General features: G+C 48.4%; 2 protein-coding genes across 2 annotated transcripts; one reads left to right on the top strand and one right to left on the bottom strand.

Moving 5' to 3' along the window:
- The first annotated feature begins 4,206 nt into the window (after positions 1-4,206).
- LOC115313446 lies at positions 4,207-6,093 on the top strand. The gene is made up of 3 exons (XM_029972417.2): positions 4,207-4,391; positions 4,475-4,692; positions 5,916-6,093. The coding sequence occupies exons 1-3, from the start codon at positions 4,207-4,209 to the stop codon at positions 6,053-6,055; spliced, it is 543 nt and encodes a 180-aa protein (XP_029828277.2). The 3' UTR covers positions 6,056-6,093.
- Positions 6,094-23,392: 17,299 nt separating this feature from the next.
- On the bottom strand, positions 23,393-24,811 carry LOC115313445 (the record flags this gene model as incomplete). Its single annotated transcript, XM_029972416.2, has 3 exons — positions 24,452-24,811; positions 24,082-24,367; positions 23,393-23,613 (listed from the first exon to the last, which is right to left on the bottom strand). Coding segments are annotated over exons 1-3 (867 nt in total), but the record flags the coding sequence as incomplete, so codon positions are not given.
- Between the last annotated feature and the right edge of the window lie 2,235 nt (positions 24,812-27,046).

Below are 27,046 nucleotides of genomic sequence, written 5' to 3'. Positions count from 1 at the left end.
TGTTCGACTATCATCTTTCCAAGAAACACTCGACCACAGGCGCAGCAAACCGTTTTCGAGCCCAGTCACTGGCTTTGAGAGTAGACTCTCACCGGCGTCCGTGCTAACCCTAACCGAGTGGACTGTAAATTCGATAGGCGCAGCCTGCGTAGGCGCAGTTTCAAACACTGCTGGCGGCTAAATTCTCTTCTTTTCACGCTGTATTTTGTGTTTCATTGTGCATGTATTTTCCCGAGGTCATTGAGAAAGCAATGTATCGCATTTGAAAAACAAAAAGCAATAAAAAAACCTATAAATTGTTTTTGTTGGGTACGCGTGCGACAGAACAAATACGGCTGAAATGTATAGTTCTAGTTTTTTGTGTTTTTTTTACGAAAAATTTTCACGGCGCCGCGTGATTCGCCGCATGTTAAACGACATAACGCTTAGTTGTCGAAAATAATTTACAACAGAAGATATCCGAAAGGCATGCATTTTGTACGCTCACAAATAACGTGTTTACCGAGGGACAGGACTCGGACATACATGTTAGCGAGTGTTAACATTCGAACAAAATATTCTACGTACCACAGGATGCAGCGTTTTCCGACATAATTTATGCGAGAAAGATCTTAAATAAAACAGTCACAGTCGACAATTGTCGCATCTTGACGATCGGACGGAATCCAAGATGACTTCGTTTTGGGGAGAGCTTCCTCTTTTTCACTGCAGCACCAAAGCAAAAGAACGAACACGACTGACCCGTTCCCAACCCCAACCAACCCGGACAACTATTTTTGAAAATGAATGTGGATTCTACGAGGATCATTTCTGGGAGGGGGGAGAACAATGTTCGCAAAATCGTGTCAAGGGCCGTTCGACGTCCTTCACCTTCTTTGTTTCCCGTGAACGTCGAGCAGAAAAGCTTGAATGGCAGGACTTACCAGCCTTACTTCTCACAATGGAAGATAACACAGAAAGGGTACGCAGCACGCATAAAAAATCAAGTGGAAACTTTCAAGAGGGGCTTCAAAACGTCGAATGCAAAACCGCAAAAAAGTATACACTCTAAAAAAAAAAGGGGTCGAAGGAGAGTAACTGCCCGAACTTACAGTTCTCTAACTCTCTCTACCTAAAAGTTACTCTTTTCCAAGCGCCTCCCGCAATGATACTCTACTCTAAGCCCTAGAGTAACTACAGCGAGAGTAAGTTCCTCCTCCCGACATTGCAGACTGCAGCGACAGATGGCGCAGTTATGCGTGCTGGCGTCGTTGGCGGTGCTGGCCTTGGCGCAATGCTTGCGGGCATTGTGCTGGGAGGCGACAGATGGCGCAGCAAAGTGTGCTGGCGTAGAGTAACTGTATATGCTCCGCTTGCGGAGCAGAGTACCGCAATGGTGCCATTCTGGAGCCAAGCACTGCGGGAAGCCACGGTCGGTTTTTGCAGGGGACGCAAAGGCGCAGGCGGGAGGCGGCGTGCTGTGGCGTGCTGCTGCGCGATTCGTAAGGAAAATAGTGCGGCGTGCGGCGACGAGCCGCGCATGCGCCATCATCGTTCTCCCGTCGTTTCCTGTTTCCCTCTCGATTGCAAAAATCTCACCCGCAGATTCTGCGGGTCGCGTGTGAGGTGAAGTCGTCAATTCATTGCGGTAAACGACGCAGCGGCTGGCGAAAACGCTGTCCCCTCGCTTTCGAGAGCTCGCCGACTCGCCAAGATGGCCGGATGTGCCGGTCGCGTATCGCGTATCACTCCGCGAGAGCCGCAGACGCGAGCAACGCGATCGTCCTCCGTGTCGTCTGCTTCCCATACCTTGGAAACGGATGTCCTGAAACATCGCTCGCGTTATAAAAAAAACAGGATTGTACTGTACCCAGTTGACGCACACAATGTTCAATGACTAGGGAAGCTTTCGGTTCGTTCAATTTTAGTCTAGGATCTATATTTGGCGAACTCAAAGCGTAAAATATGTTCCCCCAAAAACTCTGCGCTCTGGAAGGCTGCTTTCCCGCACGAAGGTCGGATCCAGTTCTGCCCACGTGAGCACTCCTCCGCCAATACGGAGATGGCGGCGAAAGGAAAAGGAACGCGATACTCTGGCTCTGCAAGCAGAGCCTATACAGTTACTCTATGCTGGCGTGCTGGCGTAGAGTGCCTCAATGTTGTTGGCCGCTGCGCCGCAGCGGCCAACAACATTGAGGCACTTTATGCTGGCGATGCTGGTGCCGTTCGCGATGCTGGCTTTGGCGTAATGCAGGCGGGCTCTGTGCTGGCGAAAACATCTATTACCGTCTGGAATATTTTTTTTTCTTTTAGTAGACGTTGGCGTATGCATTCAGTTAATGGACTCCTCTGTCATGGGCAGTCTTTGTGGAAACGTAACTTACCAGACTATCTGGAGATTTCCATTTTCAGGCTATTCCTTTCTAACTTCACTATGCGGCAGGTAAGTCGTCTGCTAGTTGCGGAGCTCGGTACGTTCGTTTACCCCCCTGAATGCTGTCACGCCCTCCTGTTTACCCTCAGTATTCACAAAGGCGTAAAGCAACCCTCTGTACCACCTTGTCCTTTTGTGACCGGTAGTGAACTTTCTGTACCGGGCAAAGTGGAAACTGACGAAATTTCCAAGACTGGCAATACTATGTCAATACAAACTATGAAAAGTTCAAGGGGACGCCCCTTATCAAGGCTGCCAAGTTCGCCGGATTTTCGATCCCTGGCCTCAAGGCCCAAGAATTTGTGAAATTTTGTTGCTGCAAGTTTTGCTTCCTGTGCCAGAAGAATTCGCGAATATTAGCAGCCACTAACATGCCGCGAAATTGGAGTGTTTTGCAGGATGCGAAAAGTAAAAAAAAAAAAAAATATTTCGCGCTCCTCAGCGATCTTTCCGAAAAACAATTAAAAAAAAGAAAGAAAATAAAACAACCTTTCCAACGTATTTAAAACACTATTTACACAACACGCCGTCCTTCTGGCTTCGGAAAGTTATTGTCCTTGCGATAAGCGTGCCAGTCTCCAGCTCCGTCGTCTGCTACTGCGAAACTGACCGAGCACGGGCGTCTCACCAGGGGTAGATATAAAGCGGCCGCTGTCCGGCGAAACTTCAGCCGAAGAGCCCCACGCTGTGACCATTCCAATATTTGCCCCTCGAAGGGAAGGGGGGAGGAGGAGGAGCAGGGGAAGGGGGGGGGGGGGGGGGGGGCGGCGGCTGTGGAGCCCGTTTTGAGTAAGCATGCGTTTAAAGGGCCCATGAAACGAATTTCGGGCTGGAATAAATCAATTTATATTGGGATTTTACTAATAGCACATCGTTCAGTGGGCCAAAAGAAAAAAGTAGAAAGTCAAAAGCCTGACTTTCGGTACGAAAAATTGAAAACACTGCGGCTATTTCGTACCTCCTTCCCTTCATAAGCTCTCTGCCTTTTCACTGGGATACATCCGCGGACCCCGCAGCGCGTCCCCGGCTCCAGACCCACGTCACACGACGCTGGACCTCACTTATTCCCTTAACCCCTAAGCTGACATTGCGGTGGAAGCTACGCGCTTGTCGGATCAATCAGCCGCCCCGCTTTGATCACCTCCCTTTATTCTCTGCGCGTGGGGTATGCGCGAGAGAGCGAGATCACGAGGCAAAAGTGTGGCTGGCCCAAGGAGCACGCAGCTACCACAGCACTTTCAGCTTCGGGGTGAACGGGGGTGTGGAAAGCAACTTTGGTCTGAATTTTGAGCGACGGGATAATCTTCTAGGGGGAGAATGGATGTGTCTGGATTACACAAACGAGAGTCCGAGCAAGACGGGACTCCCCCTTTCCGTCTTCTTGAACTTTTTGGTATAAAAAAAAAAGTTGAGTTGAGGAGGAAAGTTAAACAGGAAAAAGATGGAAAAGCGTTTCATGACTCCTTTAAAGGGGCTGTGCAACAATTCTCAGACTTCAGGTCGATAGGTGTGGGAGTTAATGCCTACCACCTGAGGAATATGGAACAGAAAACCGTTTTTCGATACGTGCCCGAGTTTTTTTTTTTAGAAAATAAAAACAGATTGAAATATGCGCCCCCCGCGGTCACTCTCAACTCTCAAACCGTCTTTCCGGTAATGTGGTCGTCACGTGGCTGTGACGTTTAATGGGGAAGTAAGTTTCCGGATTCGCTCGGTCCTCAGCGAGCGTTGCCATGGTTGCCAGCGTTGCGCCGCATCCGAGAGCGAGCTCTTTTCATCCTCCGCTGACCAAGATGGCATCTTGGAAGAACGGATTGAGCGAGATCGAGCGTGAGATGTTCGCCTTTAGCGAGTCCGTTGGACTGGTTCCGTACGCGGGCACCCCGACGGAACGGGAGCGCGGCGTCGATGAGCGCGACGACTCTCCGCCCGATCCTGGCCCTGATCCAGACGCATGGCGACTTACCACCACGGCATGGTAAGTGACGCGCGTCTCATGTCTCCACTTGGATATGCGGTCTCCAAGTAGGTGTCATCTAATGACTCTCGTTCTAATCACAGGTGCTCGTGCAAAAGGTGCAGCATCATGCCGACATCACGAGAGTGTGTCTGTTGCCGCGAAATACCGCCTGCAGTCGTTACTCAGCCCGTGGGCTGCGTGACCGAGCACCCAGACTATGCGGCGATTTGTCTTCAGACTGGCGTGCTGCGTGTTGCCTTTTGGGCGCTGGAGGAGGCAGGGGATCACCCGGCGCGTGGGGTAGAGAAGTGCGTATTTCGTTTCAAATTATTATATTTTTTTACAGAGCTGCCGCTGATCGGCATGCTTTTTTCTGTCTTTGTTAATGTGGCTTTGATGCAGACAGGTTGCAAGGGGCTCCTAATACGCGGGAGTTGACACGAGCACAGTAATGGCCATAATGATGTCCCAACCACTTTATTTTCTTCTCTGGTGTCCCAACTTCCCAGTTTTTCATTTTGATACTTGATATTTCGCTTGACTTTTTGACTGGTTTCGCGGGCATCACAGGAACAGCGGCACATGTACGGGCGGCTGACTCAGATTGCATTAAAAAAATTGTCAAAATTCCATATTGCAAGAGCATGAAATCGTTCTAACTTTTACCCAATGTGACTGAGTGCGAGGAGGTTTCCACATGAGTGGCTGTGGCGCCAGAGAACAAGATCATGCACAAACACATCACGACCTAAGAAGCAAAGCACTCAATAGACTGGATTCGCAAATTTTAAACATGCACTAGTCTGTAATCCGCAGCTTCGCATCGATCTCCACCTTGCGGATTTATTCATATTTTAAAAGAACAGTGAACCACCATACTTTTACAAAGCAAACAAAATACAATTGTTTGAAATTTTTTATTATCTTTTGAGCAAAGGTACTGACTGTTCTATGCATTGCTGTAAATATAATAAAAAATGGAAGACTCCAAGTCACATTCCAAAGATACAATATAACATAAAAGATAACTGGGGGCTATGTTCGACAAATGTTTCGTTTCTCCTAAAAAAAAGAACAACAGAAGTGACGATATCATGTCTGATTGGCTAGAGGCTCAAATGACGAAAATTCCCTCTTTCGGCGTTTGAGCCTCTAACCAATCAGACACGACATCGTTCCTTCCGTTTCTTTTTAGGAGAAACGAAACATTTGTTGAACATAGCCCCCCTGCACAACCAGTTACCGATTTGCCCAATGACACACAGACAGAACTCTGAGCTGCCTAGAAGCACACCATCCACTTTTGGTTTGCTATTTCTTAGTGGAGTTAGTCACCACCAACTAAATGCACTATTCTTAAAAAAAAAAAAAAAAAAAAAAACCTTTGTAGCTACTGCAGTTTCTAACACTCACATTTATAGTATTGTAATTATGCAATTCAGATATGTGACCATGAGAGGCACCCACATTCTGCCTACCACTTTACATACGTTTGAATTTCAAGGGTAATTGACCAGTTTTCATTGTTTACCAATTTCCCAGGATGCGTTTCGTGGCTTACAGACAATTCGCTCGATGGATGTGGAACAGACTGGGACGTCGCAACAGGCGTGTCCTTCCAGCCTGTGTTGTCGGGAGGATCCGGGAGGAATTCCCATCAGAAGCCTTCACTGGGTTTCTAACTGCACAATAAAACTGTACTCCACCTCACCTAAATGCTTTTTACACTCTGCTAAAAATGATTGCATGTGAAATTATTGTGGTAAGGGCATTTCAATTGAGGCAACTGCTATGTACGGTATCTGCAGGCAAAATATTTCACTTGCTGATGAGCTGTTCACAAACAGCCACTGAAATATAGTTGATAATTTCATATAGTATATGACTTTCCCTGTCTGTCACTTCATCAGCTCTCTCCCAATCATGCCCTTTCCTCTTTTCTAAATTACTGGACAGCGGTGTTGAAAAGTGTCATTAATGGGGAAAAGGTGATGATCTGACAGGCAGCTAAGACAGTCAGGGCCTCAAAGGAAACAATGCTCGGCCCTGCGCATAGCCCCCAGGCATTGTAAATATAGAAGCAGTCGCAAAGTGTAACCTGGTCGCCTGGAATTGCATTGAAATAAGACCATATGCTCCTTATATCAAGACGAGAGAGGGTCAACTTGCTGATAGACTTCCTGGTCGTCGTCACTGGGACTCGACTCAACACCCCTGGTCTCATTCACATATATTTTTTGGGACCATTATTTGAAAACACTGATAGTCATGAAGAAACAGGTATCAGTTATGAACTCTATGCCATCCTGTGGTGGTTGCTGGAAAAAGCACTTTCTGTGTTGACCGTCATGTCGTACACTATTCGGAAAGTTCGCTTCAGTTCCTTGAACTAGCGACATTGCAGACGATTGTCGCAGACAAAGCGGTTGCACAACATGATACCCAAGGGCAGCATCAAAGGAAACACGGGGCATGGCACTGTGCCACCGCAGGATGGTACAATATCAGGACAAGAGGTTGACGTAAACAAGCTATGAAAACAGCAGACAAAAAAGGAGAAGACTGGCATGACGAGATGACAACATTGCTACCATTGCCTTAGCACAGATCAAGCTGGTAGCTAGCTGCCTTTTCCTGACTGCGCTCTGTCGCTTTTCCAACAAACGGCGCAATTGAAGACGGCATGGAGCACAAGAGGGTAGTGCAAGATGCACAGTATGAACCCGACTTACTGAACTTGGGATTGTAGGATGAACTAGCACCAATTTTCCACGAGCCAAGCTTTTTGCTAGCTCCAGCAATGCCATCTAAGGTTTGGGGGACACTGTGAACTGAAGTCGATTTGGGAGTGGTTTGCACCACCATCAGTGCAGTAACACTTGACGACTGGCCGCCACACCCTCCAAAGCTGGTTTAGAATGTTTTGAAGTATGAGTTGGAACACGTGACTCCTAGTCCAGGATTTCGAGTCGGACAGCCTGGCTAAAAAAATGCGCAAGTTGTGAGGAGTGTCAGCAGTCAGGAGATCGAGGTCGTCCTCTCTTGTACTCAAAAGGAAGCGAGGCGGATATTAAATCTGACAATGTCGAGTGAAACACAGCACCACTCTATAACCGCAACGTTTATGTAATCCCCTATTCAATGCAACCTTTCAAGTTTTAATTCAATAAACAGTTAAATGCAACCAAATCGCTAATTGGTACCCCTAATGCTAGCACTTCAGAAGTATGATAAAGTCCAAGAGAAGCAAATCATCAACTGGCCACCAAATACTTCACCATGACATGAAAGGGAACGAAGGATGTACAGCAGGCACCCAGAGGGGCCACTTCAACGAGAAACCATGGCGGCAACAAAGTCAACTAAAGCAAAGAAGTGAGCCAAGGGACTGCAAATAGCCTGCCGGACGTACCTGAAGTCTCGATACAGCCGCCAGAGGCGAATAACAGAACACCGCCTAATGGAGGCAACGCAGAATTGCCGAATGCACACGGACAGCCCCCGAACGACAGCTGTGGCCCCTTCAACTTCCAGTGACACTAGAGACCATACAGACGGCGATGCGTGAGGCAATGAACGGTGCTGCACAACTCTGGCAAACGGAACGACATGGAATAGAGAACACTCTTTTCCATCCTGCATCTTGGGAGTCAGCGGTGAGGGGGACGGAGTGATCCCCGACATGAATGTTTTGACGAATGAACTTTGAATTGCTCAAGGTGATATTGTGGCGTGGCGAAACGTGTGAACCAGACAGCGAGCTGAGAAATTTCTGCACACGAGGTAAGACCCGCCAACCAATTACTTTGGCAGAACTGCGCATTGGGGAGCAACCCTACTGAAAAAAACCATTTGAAATTCAAACGGGTGGCAAACTGGTCGCCCGTTTGAATCAAACCTGTCGATCCGTTTGGATCAAACGTGATTATGGGATACGGGTACCCGTTTGGAAACGGTACCCGTTCGAAACGCTACCCGTTTGATACAGGTGCCCGTTTGATACGGGTGCCGTTTGATACGGGTGCCGTTTGATACGGGTGCCGTTTGATACGGGTGCCGTATGGTACGAGTACCCGTTCGACATGGCACGTGACCACACGTTTGAACGTGCCCTTCGAAATTGCAAATTATGCGCTAGCCCTAAATGGGTATCGTCTGGGAGGTTGGTTATCTTAAACATATTTAAGACGTCCCGAAACTCATAAACGTATTTATAACATGGAGAAAACACGTAGAACAAATGCACTCGCGTAGGTGCTTGTAAGTGCACAGGAAAACCGACACAAAAGATTGTTCTCAATTCTCCTCAAAGTTTATCACCTCTTCTGTAGACAAGTACAAACGTGCAAGCGATCTGTGAACACTATACAGGTAGACTTTCGGGGAAATTATTCTCCTGGCTGGCGCGCGAATAGGCGCTGCATAATTCTTTAGATAATTTAGAAGAGTACGCGTAGAAGAACGGTCAATCGTTGCCAACACGTAGGTTGCAGTGCACTTACCATAACAATAGCGGACTTGAAAGAGGTAATCCGTGATATTTGTCGACACGGTCAAAGCAGGACAACCACACAAACACAAACGAGAGGGAACGGCTCCTTGGAAGTTTCAACACGATGCGGCGCACAAGCTGTCATTTGCCGAACCCAACCAAACCGCGAGAATTTGCGACTTCTTTGAAGAATCGCTCGTTGCCGACATACACGTGCGTCTTTTCGAACACTGATAGCTTTGGTGCACATCCAATACGTTGTCGAGACATCCCAATAAGACCGCAGTGTTAGGCGACAGATTGAAGCAGGTAGGACGAGCGAACTTCGAGCAGCAACTGACAACAAGCAGACAAAGAAAAAAGCGGCTGCAAGGCGCGCCCTTCCGGATCTCGATGCTTATCAGCGTGTAGCTCGCGCGCTGCTGTGGGTCACGTGACAGGGGTGACAAGAGAGGAGGGAGGGGGCGAGGTCAAGGCGCTGGGACCACCGGTACAGCCCCTCTCCCTCTCTCCAGGCAATAACAGGGAGATGCGTTTTTGTAGTCCCGAAGAACAAACGCGCGCGCGCGCGCGCGCTCAAACTTTGGAAATGGCGGCGGGGCTGCCAGAAGCTCGGCTTGCGCCCGAGCGAAGAAAGAACTCAGCGCAAGCTCGTAGTTTGACTGCTGCAGCGGCGGGCGTGCTCTCGCAATGCTCGATGTTCTTGCAGCCGCGTGTATGCGTGCTACCTTCGCTGCGTCTTGAATTAAAGTGAAACGGAGTCTAGACGTACATTCTTTCACGCGGTCGCGTCTTCTGTGAGAGAGATTCGAGCTGAATAAGTAAATTGAGGCAACAAAGATGGACAAAGTATTAAAGGTCTGTCAAAAATATCGGCTCACCAACGTCGCGCGTTTACGTGAAAAAAAAAAAAAAGGTGTTAGTTTTAGTTGCAGTATAATCGAAAATCAGCGCATTGAAATATAAATATAATTACTTGCATTACGCGGACGATCTGAAATCGATGAACCGGCGCTCCCAGCCTTCCGGAAAACATTGGCTGCCACGGCTGAAACGCTAGGCGTGCCCACGCCGCCGATCTGTACGTTCAATATCAAACGGGCTCCGGAGAGCCGTTTGATTAAACCGGTGCAGTTTGCAACATGGTCGCCGGTTTGAGCAAACGTGCGACAACTTTGCCCAAACGAGTCGCCCATTTGCCCAGACGAGCAACCCGTTTGCCAAATAGGTGACCGTTATGGCTCATACGGGGGACCCCTTTGAGCCATACGGGCGACCCCTTTGACAAACTGGTGACCAGTATGGTAAACGGTTACCGGTATGGACCCGTTTATTTTCATATGGGCGCCAAATGGTTTTTTTTCAGTAGGGAAGTGACGTCGGACGAGGCTGAAGGGTTGCTGGACTTGCTCAGCAATCATCGGGATTGCTTCGCGAAAGATGTTTTCGAGCTTGGCGAGACCAGTAAGGCAGAGGTAACCATCGACACTGTCGAGGATGCGAGACCTGTGTCACTTCGTTCGTACCCACTTCCGTACTATCAGCGTCACCGGGTAAATCAAGATGTTGACAAACTGAAATCTGCACGAATCATTCAGGACTCTTCATTGCTATATGCAAGCCCACTACTCCTTGCAATAAAGGAAAAGTGACGAAAAGCGAATCCGTATCAACTACAGAGGACTCAACTGAGTTACCAAGAGGGATTGTCACCCATTTCCGTTGATTGAGGATTAGCTAGACAGACTGCACGGAAAAAGCTACTTCACAATGCTCAACCTAGCGTCGGGACACTATCAAGTTCCTGTTGCGGACGGGTCACGTGCAGAGAGTGCCTTCGTCACACTGGACGGGCATTACAAATTCTTACACATGCCATTTGGACTTACGAACACACCCACCGTGTTCCACAGAATGATGACTGTCGTGCTGGGTACTCTGCATTACAAAGTGGCAATGGCCTATATGGACGACAAGTTGATGCCGTCAAAAGATTCCGACGAAGGTTTAGCGCGCCTGGGAAGAGTTCACGTTCTCCGAAACGTAAACCTCACACTCCAATTGAAGAAGTGCAAATTCCTGGGCAGATAAATGGAAGAATGCACCCTGTCATTTATGTCAGCTGACAAACCTTGAGGGCCGAGCTGCAGTATCACTCTTACCAGTAGAGTCACTACGGTCAGTGGCACTCGGGGCAGGCAGTAGCCCTCCCCTCTTGGTTATCGCGACACCCCCCTGAGCACTGTGTCCAAAGCAACCCGCCCGCCCCCCCCCCCCCCCCCCCTTTCTTTGTAATGCCACCAACTGTTACAAGCTCGAGACTATCACTGTGGTCTAAACTTTGCAGCGTCTACAACCGTACCCGCTAGGCATTGACCTTTTTTTTTGCTAACGACTGCAACACACTGCGTGGATCACTCAGCAAGCGGAACTGGACACCACGATTCGGCCAATGGCGACTGAAGTTACAGTTCAGGTTCAGCATAGAACATAGAAGTGGTACCTCAGTGCCACACGCCGGCGCACTCAGCAGATTGCCATGTCGAGGAGCAGAAAAGACCGAAGCCTGCAATGCCTTGAAAATCTTGGCCACGACAGTGGAGAGCAGCAGCAGCTGGATCGTGACAGCAAAGGCTCTCGACCCGCAAGTTAGAGCCATAAGACTTCCTGGGCGGAGATCAGACGACACAGAAACCTGAGCAGAACCTCTACGATTACGAGCTCGGGGACGGGGTAATACTCCGAAAGGTTGGGCTTGGTAACACGGCCAAAAGGCTCTGGGTAGTGCAGAAGCCACTGAGATGGCAAGTTGTCCGGCGATGTCACGACGACATTGGGAATTTCAGCATCAATGCGATGTTGAAGAAACTTCAAGAGAAGTACTGGTTTTAGGGCAGGAAGCGCTATGTCTGCCAGTGTATTGCAGCGTGCATGGGGTGCCTGTACCGTAAAACACCAACGGGAAAAAAAACCAGGAATGCTCCACTGAATCGAGAAGGAACTCCCATTCCACACGGATCATCTCGACCACTTGGGACCAATCACGAGCATCAAACCCAACAAAGTTAAAGGGCATCTCCAATTTCCCAGTGCCTACAAATGTACATGACCTCCGACAATTCTTCGGCCTGTGCACCTATTTTTAACGCTTTCTGGCTGGATTTGCCACGTTAGCAAGGCCACTTACCACGCTGCTTTATAGAGGGGAGGAATGGTACTGGACAACTGATCAGGAGGCAGCATTCTGGAAGCTGCCCAGCTGCCTAATGAGCGAGCCTACGTTAGCAGTCAACGTACACGGTGCAAAAACGGAGGTGCACAAAGACACTTGCAAGTTTGGCCTTGGAGGAGTACAGTTACAAGAGCAAGCGGACAAGTTGATGCACCCGGTTATGTAGGTCAGCCGTCGCACGCCTTGAGATGAGGAGCGACATCACTCCTACGAGCTCGAAGCATTTGCAGTTGTGTGGACAGTTGAGAAGCTTTGGCAGTACTTGTAGGGGATCGAGTTCATTCTCCTCACGGAATGCCACTCCTTGCAAACCACGCTGTCAAAGCGAGGCCAAGTGCCACGTATAAGCAGGTAGTATCTGCGGCTACAGGACATGTTTGAAGTAGAACATAGACCGGCAGGTACAATAACTCACGTCAATGCTCTCAACAGAGCTCCTGTGTCAGAGCCTGAAGAGATTGATGTCACAGTCGGTGCAAACGTTTTTCTTACAGAGCTATCCTATGACAATTGGTTGGTGTTAGCTCAGCAGACGGATCCAACGTTACAGGTGATCAAGGACAGCTTAAAGCAACCCTCAGAGACGAAGCAGAGGCAGTATATCGAGGAGTATGGACTCTCAGAAGGCATGTTTTTCAACAGAGTTCTCGATGAAGGAGGAGGCCGCCTACTATGGGTAGTGCCACGAGGAGCTCATTGGCAGATCGTGCGAGGATGCCACAATGATGGTGGACACCTCTCTCTCGACGACACCGTGGCTTCGCTTACCAGGATGTACTGATTTCCAAGGATGGGTCAATACCTGAGACAGCCTATAATGCGTGCTGTGTGGAGTGCTTGTATCACAAGGTTCCACCCAGAAAAAAAAAAAAGCACCACACAGCACTGAAAATGCCGCCGTGCTATTAGACTCTCTCCACATGGACCATTTAGCTCCATTCGTCCGCAGCACGAGCAGCAACGTGACACAACGTGAACTTCAAAGTGGACTCTGGAGCGGAGGTGACCGTGGTGTCAAGTTCATTCCCTGGAGTACCGAAAAAGCTTCGTGCACCAGAAGCTGAGCTCACGGGCCCCGGAAACCACTCCCTGAAAGTACTGGGCACGTTCCCCGCAACGCTGCAATGGAGGGACAAGTCGACCGTGCAGGACATTTACGTCATGCCTTCACAACACCCTCCTCTTCTCGGCTTCCCAGCAATACAAGCGCTGGGCGTCATTCAGTTTGTCGACAATGTGGCGACACCAGCGGTGCTGCGGAGAGACAGGCTTTTCGACGGTCTGGGGGAGCTAAAGGAGGAGTACGTCATCCGGCTTCGACCTGGTGCCAAGCCCTTCGCTCTAAGCGTGCCGAGGAGGGTCCCGATCCCGCTGCATGACGTCGTTCGTGGCGAGCTCAAGAAGCTAGAGTCTCAAGGAGTCATTCGCAAGGTTGACCGCCCCACAGACTGGTGCGCGAGCATGGTCGTCGTTCCGAAGACAGAAGGATGCTACCGCATCTGCGTAGACCTCACGCGCCTCAACGAAGTCGTACTGAGGGAGCGTCACATTTTACCTTCGGTTGAGAACATCCTCGGACGTCTCGGGCAAGCGAAGGTTTTCTCGAAGCTGGACGCCACTGTAAGCTTCCACCAAGTGAGGCTTTCCGAAGAAAGTCAGGAGCTGACGACGTTCATAACCCCGATGGGAAGGTTCTGTTTCCGCAGGCTGCCTTGTGGCATCCGTTCAGCGCCAGAGTACTTCGAGCGACAGATGAGTCGCATTCTAGAGGGACTGGAAGGAGTTGTGAGCGTGATCGACAACATTCTCGTCTTCGGCGCATCAAAGGGCGAGCACGATCGTCGACTCCAGCAAGTGCTGTAAAGGCTCGACGAGGCAGGCGTCAAGCTGAACAAGAAGAAGTGCAGCTTCGCTGCCTCAGAAGTCAAGTTTCTCGGCGTGTTGGTCAGCGCGAGAGGAATCAGCCCGGACCCCGGAAAGATTCAGGCCCTGCAGAAGTTGCCGATACCCTCGGACGTTAGCGGGGTACGAAGACTGCTAGGAATGGCGAACCATGTGGGGCGCTTCATCCCATACCTCTCGGACGTTACGGCGCCAATCAGAGAACTGCTGCAACAGCGCAACTCGTGGTACTGGGGACCAAGCCAGCAAGCTGCCTTTGAGAAGCCGAAGAGCATGTTTAGCTCTCATATCTGCTTGGCCAAATACGACCCGTCCTACCCAACAGTAGTTTCAGCTGATGCAAGCTCTTACGGACTAGGGGCCGTCATGCTTCAAGATCAGCCCTCCGGCAAGAGAAGAGCAGTGGCCTATGTATCAAGGGCTCTCACGACCACCGAAACTCGCTACAGCCAGATCGAAAAAGAAGCCCTGGCCGTAACGTGGGCCGTTGAGCGCCTCAATCAGTTTTTGAAAGGCATCGACTTCCAAGTCGAAACGGATCAACGCCCCCTCGTCACGCTCTTGGGATCTGCGGAGTTGGATCTGATGTAAACTCGAATTCAGCGACTACGCATCCGCCTCATGCGCTACCAGTTCACCGTTCTTTATGTCCCCGGCAAACTTTAAGCTACGGCGGACACCCTGTCAAGGGCCCCGGTGCAGGAACTGGATCAGCACTGCCAACGTCGGGTGGACTCCATAGAACTCTTCGTTGGCGAAGTGGTTTCAGCAGCTGCTGATTTCGTGTCCCACAGGCGAATGGGGAAGCGGAGCGTATGGTGCGGACCATGAAAGAGTTGTTCTACAAGTCAAGGGACCCGCACATGGCCCTCCTGGCGTATCGAGACACCCCTGAAGTGACCGGTTACAGCCGTTCCAACTGCTAATGGGCCGACGGTTGCAGACAAAGGTACCGAAGATGCCGGAGGCGTTGCAGCCGGGGTGGCCATCGCGATGGGACTTCAAAAGAAAAGACGGGGAGGCCCGAAAGCGCCAGCGAAAGGACTTCAATCGCCGTCACGCCGCTCACGAATTTCGCCCGCTGTCCGTAGGAGAGGACGTGTGGGTACAAGACGTGCGGTGCCGAGCAACAGTCCTCAGTCCAGCGAAGCAGCCGCGCCCCTACGTGGTCGAGACCGGGACAGGAGTCCTGCAACGCAACCGCCGGCACCTGGTACCATTCGACGCGTCTCCGGCGGGTTTCGACACTCCGGATCCCGGCGGTTCGACCAATGAGACTACGGCTATGGCTCCAGCCAGTCCGGCGGTCTCAACGGCAAGAGCAAGTTCGGATGCAGGGAGCCAACAACAGCCTACCGCAGTTGAGCCTGCACCAACAGCAGCGCCAACGAACTTGACGAACTCCCCTTCAACATCAATGTCGACGGACAATACGCCGATAAGAGTGACTCGGTCGGCCCGCCAAGTTAGGTGACCCGTACGTTTGGACTTGTAAAACTTAGAAGGGGGGATGTAGTGATGACACGACAGTTCTCACTCGCGTGCCCAGCGGCAACGCGTCCATGCTAGTGCGCATGCTCGGGGTTATCTCTTCAGTTCAAGAGAAGTGATAATAAAACACTGGGGTTCCGGACTCTGGTACGGCTGGTCGCTCCTTCCCCGCGAGACAGACACCACTTACAGTGCCTCGCGAAAAGTGGTCACCGACCAGGGAACTGCGTACACCAGCCGATCGTACAAACAGTACTGCAGGCAACGTCTTATTCGGCTATCACTGGGACTCTTTTACCAAAACGGCTAATCCTGGCCGCTACCAGGTCCTCTTTTGGTGGCCTCTCAAAGCTCTCGCTCATGTACGGAAGCCTTGGCATCTCTCGATCTCGCTTGAACACTTCCCTCAGGGGTCCAATCTCCTCGCAGATCAGGACAGCCTGGGCCAGCAGCTTTGCGACGTAGGCTGCAAAATGTATTCGAAACAACGTTTTGTCAACTGTACTGTCTGGACTATGATCTGGACAGATTTGAGTTACAATGAGTTGCAATGCAAAATAGGCAGCACAAGGAAACAGTCTTTCCACCATGAGTAATTGGTGCACAGAAGAGTGTATACATTCGTAAGGCATGCAAAAGGTGTCAATATTTGTTTACATGCGCTTCTCTCTAGGAACTTTTCTTTCTAAGGCTGACACATTCATTCTTCCTCAGCTGCCTATTTTTCACATTCAACAGCAGATCATGCCGTTAGTAAGACTGAAAAGAAGGGATGTCACTTAGTACACCTAATTAAAAGAGAACTGGATGATATTGTCAGCCTGCTGCAGCTGCAAGCTTCACACTAAAGCATTGGTGTCTTGCTCCTACATGAAGCTGACGACTAGTAATTTCTAAACAGTGGAGGAAGTTGATGCGGGTGCAAAACACGTGTGGGCAGAGCTTCCCGTGTACTAACCTGCCACCGAATATAGTCACTTGATAAACTGATCTCATAATGCACTTGACAGCTTGACAGAGATAAATACTTGCGAAGTTACCATGCGTGGCTTTGGTCTTCTCTTCAGCAACGGTGGGGTGCCCCTTCTTCGCTTTGGGCGACTTCCGCTTCCATTGCCTTTGACCTGCTCCCGAGATGGCCTGCTCCCTGTCACTGTTCTCGTTGAAGTGCAATGCTGCCACTCGGGTCCTACAGCAATAGGGAATAGAGTCGGAATATGGTGCTGATTCTGCATGCGATATGCATTTTAATGTGCTGCTCAATTTTTTTTGTTCACAGAAAAATACAATCTGTATTTTTAGGCATTCGTTACAGCAAAGACTGCCATCTCATCATGCGAGTCAGTGTGTTTGTACCATAACTGTAGTCATGACCAAGCAAAGTGTTAAAATATAAAGTGTCCATAAAAATTACATTGTCGAACCAGGAAAGCATAAAAAGAACTCGGAAGGGTTTCATTATGGTGGAGGTTGCCAAATGACCGTAAAAAAATATAGGTACCACTCCCACATTGCTAATGTGGGTAGCATCTAAAGGGCTGCTTTCTGAATAATTTCCTTGCGTACATACCTGGCGGAGGTCCTTCAGGAGAGATTTGCCGGTCACCACATCCACGAACCTTGCATGTGCGGGTGTGTCTAAAATAATCAGAAAAAAGGATCAAGGCTTGCTGTAAGGAAATTTTACTCACTCATGTTAGTATGTCAGTACTCATTCAATGTTTGTTCAGCATTACTGTATTTGATTGAATAAACAACCTCCTCTTTGCTATTCAGTGTACTGTGTAGAACTTTCAGAGGTACGTGAAATGCTCACTGACCTGGCACCAGCCATTCGCCATCTGTGATAGGCTCGTGGAAGCACCTGGTGTAGATGCCAGGATGGTCCGTGTGGATGTTGACCACGTGCCTCGTCATGCTGTTCCAGGCATCCACAAGCAGGTCAGCGTTACCCCGGCTAGCTGCCGCGCACCAGTAGAGGTGGTTGACAGCCGGCTGGGTCCACTCAGCAATCAAACCGCACTCGTGGCTCTTGCTGGCTGTGCTCAGACTCTTCTTGACGCCTGCAGTTTGAGGGGGGCAAGAAGTTAATATCGGCCTGACTAAGATAGAGGAAGCATCACTCACAAAAAAATGTTGATGCCATTTTTCACTCATGCTTCTAATCTATAAACTAAAATAAAATTAAAATTTTTATTTTATTTTTTCTTGGGACTGAGCCTATCTACCTAGCGCCCAGCTCATTACAGCCAAAAAGTTTTGTGTTACCAATAGTACTAGAGTTCTTATCAATGGTAAAAAAAAAAGAAAGGAAACATTGAGAGCCACTAAGCAAACATTCAAACTGTGTTAAAAAATATGGGATTTACTTTTCGAGACATGCCATACATCGAAGAGGTGGAGTATTGCCGGTTCCTTTTCCCGCATGTGTTTGGCAATGGAACGATGCCTGTCAGTGGCCAGGGACCGCACAGTCATCTCCTTCTCGCGCATGAAAGCGAGGGACCTGATGAGGCCTTCCTTCTCCATGTGTCCGCTGCAGCGCACCGCCTCACACTGTGCAATCAGCAGAAAGTAGGAAAAGTCATTTCTATTAGCCACACTGTTTATTTCGTGCACTACATGCAGTGACGCATGCTACGTGAAGGAGTCAGAAAATATTTCTATGTAAAGGAAGGTGAACACAAAATTATGGGATGAATCCAACTTTAAAAAATAGCTTTGAGTGCTTCCAAAATCCTATGGAAAGGATGGTCTAGACAAGATTGTGGGAAGAATGAAACTTTAAAAAAATGGCTTCGAGTACTTCCCAGATTCATCACAATGAATCAAAAGTCATGGCGGTCTCCTCCTTGTCACAAGAGCGCAAAATGACGTTACCCAGCAAAAAGGGGCTGTACTGCCGAAACCGGTTATAACAAAGTCGGTTACAACGAAATAGCAGCTACAGCGAAGCGATCACGATTTCCCATTCTTATTAGCACTTTTTCAATGCATTTGTGTCTGTTTTTTTAGCGAAAGTGATTGAGTGATTTCTGCATATTTAAAAAAGAGAAATTTTGTGATTATTTAAAAAAGAATAAAATTTGCAAAGTTTGCTAAGTCTCGGACTGCCGCACTTTGCTGCCGCAGCCAAGAAGCCACCCGGAACAGGCTGCAGAGGATGCTGGGAATGGCGCCGGCGCCAGTCTCTCGAGACACTAACTCCCAAAATAATTTGGGAGTTAGTGTCTCGACCTTTCTGAAGTAAAAAAAACCAAAAAAAGCTTTTGCCTGCGTGTGCTGCAGGTCGGGGAATATTCTCATTTTTGACTTGCGATTACGTGGCAGAATCGCAACATTTTGAAGGAAGTAGGTGTGTTTTCTGTCCTTCGTGACAAGGTGAACGTCAAAAGTAGAAGATGCCTATTCTTTCAACGTTAAAATCGTTGCACAGCTTTTTTAAGTGGGAAGCGGCTTTGCTGCATTTCACGCAGAGAAGCCGTCGTGGCATGTCAATAAGGGCATTTGGAGCACTAGCGACAACGTATCGGCAGAGATGGCTGAGAAAGCCCAGATTTAAGAGGGAGCACTAAGTACTCCTGCATTTGTGTCGCGTGGCCAGTGTGGCGAGGAAACTGTGCAGAGAGGCGGGGACACGTTTGCAGAAGGTGAACGCTTTTGAGTTTTGACTCCTTGCATGTTGCGGCTTGTTTTGCTAACGTGGCCCACAAACCATGTCACCCCAATCAAGCAGTTGGCCCATCTCTCTCTAAAATCTAGGCTCTCTATGCCGACGACAAACAAGCTTGAGCGTGAACTCAGTGCCGTGCGTGCCTTTGTTTGTTTCGTGATCCGTGTCAGTGTCTGGTCGGTGAGGTCGCTCTCGCGCGAAAGTCTACTCGCTCAAGCACCGATTCGGTGAATCATCGTCTCTCAACAATGGAGAGTCCCAGCACTGCCAACAGCTCGGCGGGGAGGACGAAGGCAATCTCCTTGAATCAAAAAAGTGGCATCATTGACGAAGTGCGCATAAACATAAAGAAAGCTATCCGCCGCCGGTGTCCTCCACTGCGGCCATAGCAGCTGTCGACACGGTTCGTACATAGCAGGATCTTTTTTCGATCGGAGCTTGTCGCAGCTGGCGAGAAGCGGCTCCAACCTAGCAGAGGACGCGTGCAGGGAAACCTCAACTGCTTTCTGCGGGCTTGTTAAACATGTGCCCATGACATCCCGTGTCACGGGCACACGATGCAAAGAAGCAGATATAGTGAAGCGATTTCCGATTCCCGTTGACTCCGTTATAACCGTTCTCGACAGTATTCAGTCCAAATTGAAGCTACTCTAATAAGGAGAGTGCATCCCTTCCTCACCTCTCCAACCTGCACCTGCTCACAGTGGAGGATCTTGTTCACGAGGGGCACGTGCAGGGAGTAAGTGAGGTACTTGGCACTGTAGCCAGGGGAGTCGCACCTCCCGTCCCCAGCAAGGTCCAGGGGCTGGTCACGAAGCTCCTCCAGCAGCATGTCTTGCTCCTCTTTCCACACCTGTGCGAGGCAATGCTGATATGTTTGACACTGGGCTAAATGCTGCAGTGAAAATGTGCACCCTTTTCTGCACTATTATGGTAGGGGCAGTGGTCACACAAAACATTATGTGTCGCCTCACTGTTTGTGCCTCAATGGTCCAATCAAATCATTTGGTGCAAATATCATTGTGCATAATCTAGAAAAGAAAGCCCTGCCTCCAGCATGAATGGAATGCAAAGTTGGTGTCTGTTATGGTTGAGCGCACTCCCACCGTATGCGCAAAAGCGTTCACAAATGCGGGACGACCCCCTTTTCTCTCGTGCGCTGCTAAAACAGATGGTCTATACTTGCAGTCAGCTTTCTGTGGCAATGCAGTCAATGCTAGGGGCGAGGGTGCGCCAACCGCCAAGCACCAACCAAATCCTCGTATAAAGGCAAAACCCTACGTTTCGAGACCAGCTCGGTCTCTTCTTCAGGGGTTGACTGCGGCTATGGCCGTTGAGGAGCAGTAATCTGTTTTCTTCTTCTATGGCATTGTCTATCGTTTTGCATCGGTGAGGTGGCGAAGTCCGTTCACGTAGCCGGTCGGCAGAGTGCCGAGGGATCTATTTATGTTTTCTGACGTTGTTTGTATGTGCCAAGATTCAATAAAAATAGATCCCTCGGCACTCTGCCGACCGGCTACGTGAACGGACTTCGCTACCTCACCGATGCAAAACGATAGACACTGCCGTAAAAGAAGAAGAAAACAGATTACTGCTCCTCAACGGCTATAGCCGCAGTCAACCCCTGAAGAAGAAACCGAGCTGGTCTCGAAACATGGGGTTTTGCCTTTATACGAGGATTTGGTTGGTGTAAATTTTATTTATTATTATTGTTGCTCCCCAACGAGAGAGACTTCTCCCAAATGTTCACCTTCAAGAAAATTAAATTGTTTCAGAGCCAAATGAAAATTAAAGGAAATTGCCACATGCCTTGCCCAGTAGTGCACGAGCCACGTAGAGCAATACTTTTTCGCTGTGTGTATCGAACAGCAGCAGAAACAACACTAGCAAAGCGGAAAAAGCAGCGGTTATCATTGGCAGACCGGCTATATCCCAATAAATCAGTTTGAATGATTCAACCGCATGGTGTCAATTACCGTTCTGTAATCACGCAACCATACGTGATTGCATAACATTATAAGATTATGCAACATAAGGCGATCACGTAAAGTCAGACGATCTTTCGCACATTGGGCAACTAGGAACAATTTTTTTTTTTTCATAATGTTTACTGTAAATTTGATCTCTCGGAAACCATAAAAATATTTTGTGTTAACCCTGCATACGAATGTAGAAGCACATCAGATAGCATCATAATCACCTGTTCGACTGCTGGAATCAAGATGGCCCGCTGGTAATTGAAGAAGGTCTTCCTGCAGATGACCTGGATGTTCATGAGACGCCACAGCCGCAGGGTCCTTGTTGGAGAAGCACCCGTAAACAGGACGAGCGATGAGAGCAGCAGGTCTCCAACAGCCCTTCTTTTGATGCATGGCTGGCTGTCCCAGCGGTGTGTGTGCTTAGCAGGGCAACAGGTGTGCACAGTCAGGAGCGTGCCTCTTACTTTCATGGACACGGTGCAGCTGCTGTAGCATGTCTGGCATACTGCAAACAACAGTCGTAAGCAGCTCTCAAACACAATAAACTTCCTCTCCTTGTAGCCTGGCTCCCCGCTTGTGGTGGCATCATCCCTGGAAAAGTTATCAGTGTTTAGAGTTAATGAATAACTTCTGTGCTCACATTACCAAAGAGAATAATCATTATTGCCTCATTCATGTCTGAGCGATTGACTAATACGTGTTAGAGACATTCTATGCAAGACAACACTATTTACAACTGCCAAAAATTTTGCAAAGAGCAAGTGTTTGATCAAAATGGACTAACACTTATATCAAATAAGACTTACTAAAAAATTGATGGTGTCTTGCTAGTGCAAATTATGTGGCACACTGCATTTTCTTTGCCCTAACCCAATGAACCTATTCTGAGAAGATTTCTGCGTGCACTGAACATGTTTATATAGCTACTTCCCAGGGATGGGCAAAATACATGCAAATATGTATCGAAATACAGTAAAACCTCGTTATAACAAAACGGGATATAACAAACTAATGGATATGACAAAGCAATCATAATTCCCCTTGCTTGCTAATAGTGCGAAGAAATGGACATTGGCTATAACAAACTAATGGTTATAACGAAATAATTACGACCGCTCCTTCAACTTTGTTATAACAAGGTTTTACTGTACCAATACAAAATACTTCGTCAAAAATGTATTTAATTACAAATCTAATTACACTTTCAAAAAAGCATTTAAATACAAGATACAAATACAAAATGTATTTGGTCTCCTCCAAATACTTTTCCAAATACATTCCTTAAAATTTGCGTCAGCGACTTCAGGGCACCTGCAACGGGTTTTTGGATATCTCATTTTAATTTTGCATCGCAGACTCCGGAGTTAGTGTGGGAGGCTCTAGTAACGTAATAGAAATATAATCACAAAAAAATGTACTCAGCTTGGACGTAATAGGTGAAAAAAGTACAGAGCTTCAAGCAGCTTTTTTTGTCAATTACATTTTGGTATAGACCAACAAAGAAAAGAGACGACCAAGATGTCGTCTCGGTTCTTTGTTGCAACTCGCACCAGTTACGAAACTCTTGACGACCCGCGCATTTAGAATGTTCCAGGCAACAATATGAATGGAAATCAGGCTGGAAAGCATTACAAGTTGTCAGAGGCACTTATTTAGCCAGTCTGCCTGTGAACGTCGATTTCGTCACTATTCGTGCCCTGGACTAGCACCGTAATCACAAAGTCTCTAAACGCTTGTGCTTGATTGAGATACACTGCATTCGGTGCGGTGCGTAGCTTTCTTACTGCTCTGAACAGTGACAATAAATCTGAAGGATGTATTTTCGCCCACAAAAGTGTATTTAATTACAATTGTATTTGAAATACACACGTTTTAGTATTTAAATACACACGTCAAATACATTACCCAATTTGTAACTAAATACAACTGCAAAATACACAAAGTATTTGAAATACGTATTTCAAATACTTGTATTTGAAATACTGCTCATCCCTGCTACATCCGTAACAAAAAAACATTGCGTTTGATGGCCGAGTGATCTAAGACGTCGTGTTTTTGATTTGCCACCGTAGTATTAGTTGCACTGTAAAGCAAGCAACTACATGTTCCCTCCTGTCTAGCCTGCTTTATCTAAAAAAAAAAAAACATTCTTACTCGACAGACCCTTTTTTGACGAATGGCTCGTACAGGGGGTCTCGTCTGTCCTCGTCATCCTCATTGTAGTCGTCGTCGTCGTCGTCGGCCGCTGTCGTCTTCCTCCTCCTCCTCTGAATCACTTGCGTGGGGGCTCATGGCAGGTGCCAGGGCCGGGTTAAGCGGAGGCACTGGAGCGGTGGTGGTGATGGTGGCATGGTTGCTCGTGCTGTGGCCGCTGCTGCCGGCAGCACTGCTGCTGCCAGGAGGCAGCTCCGAGCCTTCCGTCTGGACCCAGTGGCCGGTCACACCTTTCGCGTAAAAATTTACCTGCGTGCCTGAAGGAAGGAAAGGGGTTAGCATACTCGGTTCTTCCTTCTGCTTCTGACCACAGCAAGCTTCTACAAAATTGTGTTCTAGCACAAGACTACAGTTCTCAGAACCTCGTAAACCGGAACTACCAAGCTCCCGTTCATATTGAAATGAACATCAACTACAGCAGGGGTGGCCAAACTGACAGTGCGGAAGAGCCGCAAACGAAAATTGCTAAACTTCGGAGAGCCGCCGACAAGAGGGAGAGGCAGAACATTTCCTCAACAGCGAAGCAGAAGTGCACGCATGCTTTTGCAATTACAGTCCCTGACATGCTTTGCAGGATCCGAAATTATTTCAAGAATTATAAAGGAGAGTTCTTTGAGCACACATCTGAGTGCAAAGTGATCCAACTGTATGCATGGTGTGAAACGGCTCCAAAACGGCAAGTATTTGTCAAGCAGACGAATACGGGCAGCTCTTTCCATGCTTACCAAACGACCTTTTTCCCAGCCTAGGGTCTGTTCTAGTCGATCTGTCTTTCGTGACAGGCGGCCTCGGAGTTGGCCCAGGCTCCACCTGAACTGCTGCGTCGCGTGTAGTTGGTCGGGCCACCTGAACCGCTGCGTCGCGTGCAGTCGGTGGGTCCACCTGAAGCGCTGCGTCGCTTGTCGATGCTCGGTGACGGCAGTGGCACCTGCCCTCACGAGGCATCTGCTCACGAGGAGTCTGGTCGGTCTGGTCAACGAAGCAGTCCATCTCCTCAACCGGATCATCGTCCTAGAAACCGAAAATTTTCGATAAGCCGCTGCTCTAAAGGTTTTTGACCGTCTGCCGCTCACTGTATCGTAACAGTGCACTCACCAGAGTTCGCTGCCGTTTGGACGCTGGATCTTCGGCTGGGGAAAAGGGAGGCTTCCCGGTGAGGGGCAAACGAAGCGATGGAACCGCCTCGGGCTTCAGACAGACATCCTTCATGGTCTGCCCGGCGTCCCGAAGCACACTTCCTACGCGACGGTAGTCACGATCCCCGTCGAAGTGATCGGAACACACGCGGAGCTCAACCTGTCCGGGGTCCTTCCTCCCGATCCTCCGACACCACTCAGCTCGGCGAAGTTCATCACGCGGTAAAATGTGATAGCCGATTACTCTTCCCCGCTCCCGGAGCTGGCGGCTTCCTGGAGACCGGTTCGGACACAGCGGAACACCGCACCCGGTCGGCATTGTCGACGTTAGCAGCGGAAGATCGAACTAGAGACCAAAACAGAAAGTTTGCTCGTTCCTCACGCCATGAGCAAGTGAGCAACGCCACAGAGCAAAAATGGTTTTGTTGACATCTGACAGATGGCGCCACTAAAACGACGAATAATAATATTTCGTGAATGGTAGGATACTTTTGATACATTTGTTTATGTCAATACGACAAGATTTCTAAAAATAAGCCTTATGTTTAGCAGATAATAGCACAACTTGCCAATGTTTTACACGTTCCCCACTTGACGTCACGCGCGCGTCTCGCGGGCCGCGCCCTGTGGTTCCGGCAACCACCGCTGTGCGGCTGCAGGCCGGTAAAAAAACAGTTTTATAATGTCCAATTACTTAGTGAAATCGCAACATTTCCGAGGAAGGTTGGGTGTTTTCTGTCACTTAGGGCAAAGCACGTAGGATAAAAATTACAGACTGCGATTTCTTTCAACGTTAATATTGTTGCACAGCCCCTTTAATGCTCAGTTACCTGCCATTTTTTGCCAGAAGATGTTGGTCTAAGGAAAAAAAAAGTAAAGTCAAAATTTAAAATGCATCCAGGCTAGCGTGCATGTTCTGACACAAAAAGAGGACGAGTCTTTAGTTGTTTTTATTACATTTATTGCATCTACAATGTTACTTGATTACACACACATGTATGAAATAAACAATCAAAGTATGTCTTAATTGGCACTAAAATGTACAAACGATATCAACAAAAAACAAACAGAATTCTGTATTTCATTTGCACAGGTAACTGTAGCAACACAATAAACCATTTGCTATATCCCCCGAGCGTCACGGCCCGCTCTAAAAGAATCATGGGAACGGTGATCCTTCAGCTTCTTAATGATCGGTAATTTCGACTTTATTTTTGGTTACACAGGTTTTAGCGCAATTTGAATTCACCCTGAACAAGCGCCTGATATACCCCAATAACCTGTCATATCGTTTTTAAAATTTCTCCTCAATGTCAGTGTTTTTTATACTGTGCATGCAGTCCACCCTTCAATCTGAGTGACTGCAGAAATCTCTTACATTATTACCATGCTGATATTAAGTTAGAAACGCTAAAAATGCTATAAACAGCCCCCCCCCCCCCCACACACACACACACACTTCGAGCTAAATCCTGTTTTTTGCTGTGAATTATCGACTTTTTAAGCAATTCCTGTTCAAACAACATTCACGAGAATGATAATATTGTAAAAGATTTCGGCAGCTCAGGCCAGGTTGAAAGGGGGATCGCATGCGCAGTATCAAAAGTGCTGACATTGACGAGCAATTTTAAAAGTGAAATCCTTGGGGTACATCAGGCTCTTGTTCAGGGTGCCTACGAATTACGCTCATGAGTTGTGTAACCATGGAGTCGGTCGAAAATTAGCGGTCACTAGGGAGCGGAAGGAACACCGTTCCCAAGATTCCTCAAGTGCGGGCCGGGCGCTTGGGAATATACACCTTTCCAAAAAACGCTCCTAGTCCGCCGCCATGTTGCTGATGCTGATGCGGCTGGCGCGACTCTCGCGCCCTCTATCAGCTAGAAATTTTCTGCCGCTCTCTGGGACTGTGAAGACCCGCTCAGCGCGCTTCTCTACCTACGTTTTTGCGGTTTTGCATTCGAGGTTTTCTCGCCCGTCTTGAAAGTTTCCACTTAATTTTTTTTTATGCGTGCTGCGTACTCTTCTTGTGTTATCCTCCATTGTGAGAAATAAGGCTGGTAAGTGCCTGCCATTCAAGTTTTTCTGCTTTACATTCACGGGAAGCGACGGAGGTGAAGGACGTCGAACGACCCTCGACGCGATTTTGCGAACATTGTTCTCCCCCCTCCCAGAGATAATCCGCGTAGAATCCTCAGTCGTCTTCAAAAATAGTTGTCCGGGTTGGGGTGGGAAACGGGTCAGTCGCGTTTGTTTCTTTGCCTTGGTGCGGTTGTGAAAAAAGGAAGCTCTCCCCGAAACGTGCCTCGAAACGAAGTCATCTCGGACTCCGTCCGATCGTCAGGATGTGACTGTCGTCGACTGTGACTGTGTTATTTGAGATCTTTCTCAAATAAATTATTTTCGGATAACGCTGCATCGTGTGGTACGTACGATATATCGTTCGGATGTTAACACTTCCTGAATTGCATGTCCATGTCCTGTCCATCGGTAAACACGTTATTTGTGAGCGTGAAAAATGCATGACTTTCGGCCCTTTTCGGTTGCAATTTATTTT

This window comes from Ixodes scapularis, unplaced genomic scaffold (assembly GCF_016920785.2).
Source record: "Ixodes scapularis isolate PalLabHiFi unplaced genomic scaffold, ASM1692078v2 PGA_scaffold8__174_contigs__length_109621045, whole genome shotgun sequence".
Classification (NCBI taxonomy): Eukaryota; Metazoa; Arthropoda; class Arachnida; order Ixodida; family Ixodidae; genus Ixodes; species Ixodes scapularis.
The sequence above is the reverse complement of the archived record's forward strand: the minus strand, read 5'-3'. Positions and strand labels throughout refer to the sequence as shown.